At 45.0% G+C, this 8,197-nt stretch overlaps 1 protein-coding gene across 1 annotated transcript; it reads left to right on the top strand.

The window, feature by feature from the left end:
• The first annotated feature begins 4,151 nt into the window (after positions 1 to 4,151).
• On the top strand, positions 4,152 to 6,008 carry LOC111594001. The gene has a single exon (XM_023307096.2). It carries the CDS (start codon positions 4,152 to 4,154, stop codon positions 6,006 to 6,008), a length of 1,857 nt encoding a protein of 618 aa, XP_023162864.2.
• The last annotated feature ends 2,189 nt before the right edge of the window (positions 6,009 to 8,197 follow it).

Here is an 8,197-nt window from a genome sequence, read left to right as displayed (position 1 = left end):
GCGCCCATGCCCCATTTCTGTTAGGCACTTTTTTTCAAGGTGGAAAAATACTTTTCGCTGAATTTGTAGAAATTTTCTGAACACGCTGCCAGGTGAATGCCTAAAGGATTCAGGCAAGTTGCAGGCAAAAAGGATTGGCAACTGGAGTCGGGCTTGGGCTTGGGGTTGGGGTTTTGACTTTCAGCTCACACACACACACTGAGAGCGTCGAGTGTGTGCTGGCAGAAACTTGCAACTTGTTGCGAGCGCTTTGGGTTACACATTGCTGCCGCGTGTCCTGCCCGCATATCCTTGTCATTTTTAATTTATGCACAGAAATGAAGCCGAATCGCACCTTCCGTGGCCCACTCCTTCACTAAGGCACAGCCAACAAACTTGAACTTTGGCCAGAACTTGGGTAAGCGGAGTTGGCGCCAGATAGTTGACTTATGGCCATATCATATCTCTCTCTCCTCCGGTCCCTCCTGTTCCCACGTTACCGCCTGCCCCGTACGGCATGCTTTATCTTTTTGTTTTCCTTTAGCAGCTGCTCAAGCATGTGGCATACAATTTAATTGGGTTTTCCAGCCCCATCAGCATATGCTCTTCAGATTAAGTTATGACCGGAATTTGTTTATCAGCTCTTCCTCTCTCTCTCCCTGTCCTTTTTTGCTGTGTTATCGATATATTTTGATTATCGATAGGCTTGCCGTTTCGTTCCACTCAGCTCTTAGATCAATTTCTCTTTCATTTACATCCAAGTCAAGGATCCAAGTCGGCTTCTGTGACCGCAGCAACAGCCATGGCAAGCGCAACATTCGGTTGAATGCCTTGTCTCGCCTTGTGGGGCTTGGTGTCCAGCCGCACACAGCTCAAAGAGGCAAATGCAGCTCAGCTGAGGCTAAATAAATTTAACAAGGCTGTCTCAGCCCTGAGGGCCAATCTACTCATGATACCCTCTAGCAGTCGAGTAGCCAAAGCGGCATTGAAGAGCCAAGCAAAGTGGAAAATTTTAACTAAATGTTGTCTCTTGGCAGTCCTTAAGTAGCTGTTGGCAACAGTTTGGTGGAATCTTTAACCAAATGTTGGGTGGTTGTTGCTAGAATTAACGGCCGTTAGGTAACTGTTAACTGCAGTTGAACAGCTGTTAAGGGGCTGTTTAAAGCATTTTTATGTAAATGTAAACCAAGTTATGTTAAGTAAATGTTAAATACATTCGTTGAATTTAACAGCTGTTAAGTAGCTGTTAGTAAATTTTTTTTGAGTAACTGTTAAATAAATAATGTGGCTAACAGCCTGAGTAAATGTAAAACTTGACAGCTGTTAAGTAGATGTATCTCTATGTAATTTAACAGTTGCTAAGCATCAGTTCTTCTATTAAACTTAACAGCTGTTAAGGATTTTTCTGAAGCAGTTCTAATTCTGTCCGCCGCTGTCACTCAATGTAATGTAACAGCTGTAAATCGAGGTTTTACAAGGTATACCCTAATTGTGCTTTGCCCATGTTGCGGTTGCAGTTGCATCTTGGGAACAAAAAAACCAAGAGGGGTCTTGGCCAGGGGACATGCAGAGCCAAAGAGCCGAAATGCTTTTCATATATATATATATATATATATATATATGCTATATATATATTTATATAAAAATTTATCTTTGCGCTTTGGGATTGGCTCGAGCTTTGGACAGCGGCAATTGTAGCGAGCATTTGCTGTATCTCTCTGCCTGCCTCCGTTTGCGCTGCTAGTGCAATCTGGCGCCCGCTGCGCTGCCACGCCCCATTTTGCAGCTGCATAAAAATTAAAAATTTCATTAAATGCACGAAAAATGCTTCAAGTGGAAAAATGTAATATCCTTTGGGCACAAAGGATATGCGCATATAAATGCAAATGCGGCGCTCAGCCAAAAACGATATGTTTGCAGCTATCGAAGCGGGTCGGCGGGTTGGCGGGTCGGCGGGTTGGCGGGGGCGGGTCGAGAGGGCCGGTTGCTGGTTGGACATGCATGAATGCACACACATGTGTGTCCATGTGTGTGTGTGTGTTTGTGGTTGCGTAATTAATGTGCGCATTTGATAAACAAAAGGCGAGCAAAAAGCGCAGACAGCAACATTTATTTTGTTAACATGAAATTGTTCAAATAAATAATGCCATCAAGTCGCACTGGCAATACTCTGTAAAAGTTGTAATTAGTCGTCTATGTAGACTTATGTATTATGTCCTATGATCCACTCTAATATTTCTCATTTTATATCATTTGATATAGACAGATAAAACCAACAGAAAATGTAGTTCTTCCAAATATATGGTATAGATAAAGTGTGGATATAGTGAGGATATAATACAAATAGAGTCTTAATAAACGTTATGTATATTATATATATTTTAATATAGCCATATCTAGATCTAAAGACATATAGATACTTATACTAAAGATAAATAGATATGTATATATATGACTGAATATATATAAATATATGTATATATATATATAGGTAAGGATATAATATAGATACATTTATATGAATTATGTAAGATATTCTCTATAGAAAGGTATCTAAGAATAGTTAGTGTTACGATCTGGTAGATATGCTTTGTGATTAGCCTTTGCAATCCAGAGACTACAATGCAGAAGCGGAAGAGAAACTTCTTCTCGCCTTCTATATCAACTTGATTGACTACTATAAATTAGTTGAATATATTCCAAAGATTATCATAGATATATAATATATATATTGACCTAATTCCTGCACTCACGTCTGCAGCTGATACTTCTGCTTGGAGCTGCAAATACTCAATCAATCAATATTTTGAGCTACTTTGGTATAATCGAGTAGTTGACTCCAGTCAATACTTGAATATGCGAGCCCCAAAAAATAACTTAGCATACTATATAATATATACTATAAGCAATAACACAATCCTGGCGCTCTCAATGGAAGTATAGTTGAAACCGGATATTGCAATCGTTTGCCTAATATTTGAAGTGACGAGGCTTCTGCTGCGGCTCACATGCACCGCACGGGCAATTATTTGCTTAATAAGATGCCAAACTGTCACGCACATACACTACAAATGTATATATATATATGTATATATATATAAACTAAGAAAAGAAAAAGCCAGAGTCGTCGCAAGTCAAAAAACTTGCTAAATTAAAAGTTTTTTGCTGCCGCCAAAAAATAAAGTCACAAAAAAGTTTTTTTTCCCTTTTTTTTTTTGGGCCTCCTCGACGAAAAATCCGCAAATACAAAACACACACATGTGTGGGTGTGCGTGTGTGTGTCTGAAACTTGCGCTGGTAATTATGAGTCTTCGGCTGGCAACTGAGCTGAAATGGAATGGAAATAAATGCAAGCAGCTTGCAAAACTTAAAACTCGAACTCGAAAGTCCCAAGTCAAATGTCATAAGTCGGCTGTGCGCAATTACCTCATAAAAAAGAGTTGCCTGACTGCGTGACAATGTGGTGTTGCCATACCTAGTCAGTTGGTATGACTGAACTGGATTCTATGCTGTTATTCTATCTATTCTATGTATTCTATGTATTCTATGTATTCTATGTATGCTATGTATTCTATGTATGCTATGTATTCTATGTATTCTATGTATTCTATGTATTCTATGTATTCTATGTATTCTATGTATTCTATGTATTCTATGTATTCTATGTATTCTATGTATTCTATGTATTCTATGTATTCTATGTATTCTATGTATTCTATGTATTCTATGTATTCTATGTATTCTATGTAATGTATTCTATGTATTCTATGTATTCTATGTATTCTATGTATTCTATGTATTCTATGTATTCTATGTATTCTATGTATTCTATGTATTCTATGTATTCTATGTATTCTGTGTATTCTATGTATTCATATTCTATGTTATAATATTTCTATATTATATTCTATGTTATTCTATGTTTTCGATGCTTTTTTTAAATTTCTATATTTTCTTTTATACTCTATGCTCTCTATATTTGGCCTTTCTATAACATCGCTTAGCATTTGCACTATCTTCGATGTGGCTTATCGCTGAAATTAATGCATTTAGTTGAAATTAATGAATGGGTTTACTTTTCCATTGCAATTAATGGAATTAATTCAACTGGCGGCGACGTGGCACAGTTTGGATTGGACAACAGCTCGAGGTTGTTCGCTTGTGCCACAAAAATGTTGCACTCTCTAAGGCTGTGGCTGTGGCTGTGTCTGCCTTTGGTGCCTTGCTGTTTGGCTGCACTGCAGCCAGCGGAGAGCTATCAGCCCAGGGAAGTGGATCGAGCTGCAGTGCATGTGCTGAGGCATTACGTTAATCCGAGCTATAATTCGATGGGGATTATGAAGATGGCGCGTTTGGAGCGGCCGCATCTCGAACTGAACTTGGCCTTGGGCTATTTGCTGCAGCAGCTGGGCGAACAGATGGCTGTGCAGCTGCTGCATGCCAAGCCCATCGAGGAGCCGCGCGATCATATTCTGTTCCTGGTGGACACTCCGCACTCGTTTCGCGAGCTGCGTTTTAGCTTCGCCAAGTCGCTCTTCGATCGCGAGTTCAATTTTCTGATCGTGCTCAGCTGGCGCGCCGAGACAGAGAAGTCATTACTCTCGGCTCTCTACAGCATCTTCAAGACCTGCCTCAGCTTCCATGTGCTGAATGCTGTGGTGCTGGTGCAGCCCGCCTGGCTAGCCGCGGATGTGGTGCATCTCTATGGCTTTCACTTGTATGCGCCCGGCTGCAATGTCTCCTTCACGCCGATGCTGCTCGATCGCTATGAGCGCGGCAAGCTGCTGAGGCAGGAGCCGCTCTTTGGCCGTCAGCTGGGCACCTTCTTTGGCTGTCCATTGAACATCAGCTGGTATCTATTGCCGCCGTATGTGATGTTCGTTGGCGATCAGCATGACCCGAAGCAGCGCATGGAAACCTGGCGCCTGACGGGTGTCGATGGAGAGCTGATCAAGATGCTGGCGAAAATCTTTCACTTTCGTTTGCACCTCCTGCCGCCGTGTGAGAAGAAGTCAGTTGCATTGCCGCTGAACAGCAGCACCGAGGACTGCCTACACCAGCTGGCGGCTCACAACTCCTCAGTGATCATTGGCGCCATGAGCGGCTCACATGTATTACGCGAAAACTTCTCGACGACCAGCGCCTACCATCAGAGCGCTCTGGTGTTTGTGGTGCGCGTGGATCAGCATATGGGCGCAGTGAACCAGCTGGTGCAGCCATTCTGTGCCACGGTCTGGCTGGCATTGAGCGTCTCCTGCTTGGCCCTGTTGCTGCTGCAGTGGTTGTGGCGTCGGCGAAGCGTTCGCTTCGATGTGGTGGCCAGTGGCTTGCGTGTCCACACCACTCTGCTGGGCAATCCACTGGACGCAGCTGCCCTGCCGCGTGCGGGCATAGTGCGCTGCTATCTGGGCGCCTGGCTGCTCTTGGCGCTGGTGCAGCGCGCCGCCTACCAGGGCAAGCTCTACGATGCCTTTCGACTGCCCTACTATCCGCCTGTGCCGGAGCGAATTGGCGAGCTGCTCGAGCAGCGCTATCAGTTCCTCACTCACGACTACGTGGACTATTTTCCGACACAGCGCTCCTTGCTGCGCAAGACGAACCTCGCGCAACGTTTCGAGGAACTGCAAGCGGCTGAGGATGGCGCCCGTCTGACGACCAGCGCTCTGCTGGGCAACCTGGCCCACTACAATTATGAGAATTGGCAGAGCAGTCGCTTGACCCATGTCAAGGAGCACATCTACTTGTATCAGCTGGTCATGTGTCTGCATCGCCATTCGATTCTGAAGTTTGCCTTCGATCGCAAGCTCAAGCAACTGCAATCAGCTGGCATCGTCGGGCACATCAATCGGCATTTCGAGCGGCGCCTGTTCCATGCCCCCTACGTCTCGCACGAAGCGTCGGCTCTTAGGCTCGAGATGTTCTGCGGCCTCAACTTTATCTGCTATATTATGCTGCTAACAGCTCTGAGTGTCTTTCTGCTGGAGCTGCTCAGTCTGCGCGTGGTCTGGCTAAGGCGCTACTTTGACTAGCTTTAAACTACCTTTAGCTATATGGATACTTATGTATATGCTGTATGAGGTATGAGGTTTACTCTGAATAAAGCCCATTCTTAAAGGCTGGTTAGGTCTTGGAGGAACTCATCCGTCCGTCCGTCCGTCCGTCAGAAATATACCTGGTCGCTCCCTTCTATGTGATTCTCAAATATTTTCAGTAGCATTTGCTGCCCGCAGACGAGTTTAATTGATCCATTTGGCTAAACTCATTAAAATAAAGATGTCACAACTTTACCCATTGAATGTTCAGCCAAGTCCTGTGCCGTTTCCGACTCGGCGTGTCTGTGTGTGCCTGCCTGCCGGCTGTCAGGCAGCGACAACCCTACGCTAGGGTTGTGCACCAAATACCAAATACCGTTGCCTTATTTTCATTTACATTTCCATTATGACACCGCCACAAGCATTTGTTTTCATGCGGATGGGTGCTGGAGGGCGGCGGGTAGTCGTGCCACAGAATGTGGCGGCCTCGTTAGCCAACAACAGCAGCAAAACAACAGCCGCAACAGCCAAGGAGAGCAAGCTGAAGCAGAAGCAGAAGCTGAAGGCGAGCAAAACAACAGCAGGATGAGGGGAAGTGAGCGTAGAAACAACAACAATAACAGCTCGGGTCGGACATAAAGCGAACTCATTAGCCTACATGGCCGCATTTTCCGCCTACACATGTGGGGCATGCGGCATGCAACATGGCGCATGTGGCACACAAATGCTAGTCGCAGCCGAAACGCTGAAGCCGCATGCAGCTTGTTGCAACTGCTTGCTACATATTTTGTTTGCTTAAATGCCGGAAGTGTAGCAAAGGGAGACGAGTGCCAGGGCACCAGTTGGCAAGGATTCAGGCAGTCGATGACGAGCAACTGCCAACTGGCAAGTGGTAAGTAGAAAGTGGAACGTGGCAAGTCCCCACTCACATGGTTGCAAGCAACAAATGTTGTCATCATGTTGCACACAATGTACGATATGTGTTTTTACTTCGAGTCCAGCACAAGGCTAACGAGCAGCGGCTAATCACTGATTTCTAGACATGTCTATGATAGACCCTACCAAAATACATAGGAGTACTCTAATTTTGAGCAGTGTGCACAGCTCTCCTGTCTTAATCAGCTTAGCCATAAGCTAAATATATATATTTGAAATCTAAAGTCTCTAGCTTTTCATATGGACGGTTGGTCGGACGGACGAATGGATGGAAGCAAGGAAGAACGGAGAAACTGACTGAGGGCTGAACGGAAGGACAGACAAACAGAAGACGAGCAGGGCTTGATCGACGCATCTATTCGTCCGTGCCTACTGCAAAACATTATACTCTTCATGTTTTGCTAGCTAGCAATGAGTTAGGAAATACTTATTGATGCCAGAATGCCAAAACTAGAACGTTCATAGAGGTTTTCCTTGTATTATGCAGCTTGTCATAGCTATAGTTGTGTGAAAACTATATTAGGATTCAGAGTACTAAGCCAATGTGTGGCGCTGCTGCGGAATGCGTTATTCGTTGGCTGGCTGTAACTCATTCGGGTCTCTGAAATTAATGTAAGCCATTAGATGGAATGGAATGGAATGGAATGCGCAGCATTTGAATGATGAATGATGTGAATGCAGTTTGCCAACATTTCGCGTCATTCAAATGACTTCGGCGCGTGTAATTGATGTGTTTGGGACATTGACTTTAGCTTGAAGGCCTGGCAGCCTGGCAGCCCGGCAGCCACACCCATCGCATTCCCAGAGATTCCCACCAATGGGCACACACTTGAAGCTCGTCAGGATGTCAGCGCAGAGTCTGATAAGCGCTGATAACAAAGGTAAACAAAACTCGCCCCCGTCCGGCCCGCCCGCTGGCCACTCAGCGGGGCTTTGGCGGGAAACGCTGCAATTCGTCGGTTGCCGCAGACAGCCAAGCGCATGCGCCAGCCGAGCATCCGAATCGTACGCAGCGGCCGAGTCCTGTCCTCCAGCTCAACAGCCACTGAGTCGTATAAGAGCTGCACAGCGAGCTGAAGCTGTAAATAAAACTGGGAAATTTACAAGAATAAGAATTAAGTGCGCTGTCTGTTGAGGGATCGTTAGGCAGGCTTGATAAGATCGCCAAATGTGAGTGGGGGAATAATCAAAGCGAAGAAGCAGCTAGTGACAGTGGCAGTAAGTGCCTGACTAGCCTATACCCTATAATA

Source organism: Drosophila hydei, unplaced genomic scaffold (assembly GCF_003285905.1).
Source record: "Drosophila hydei strain 15085-1641.00,03,60 unplaced genomic scaffold, DhydRS2 tig00000237-arrow-arrow-pilon, whole genome shotgun sequence".
NCBI lineage: Eukaryota > Metazoa > Arthropoda > Insecta > Diptera > Drosophilidae > Drosophila > Drosophila hydei.
This window is presented reverse-complemented; position numbering and strand designations above follow the sequence as displayed.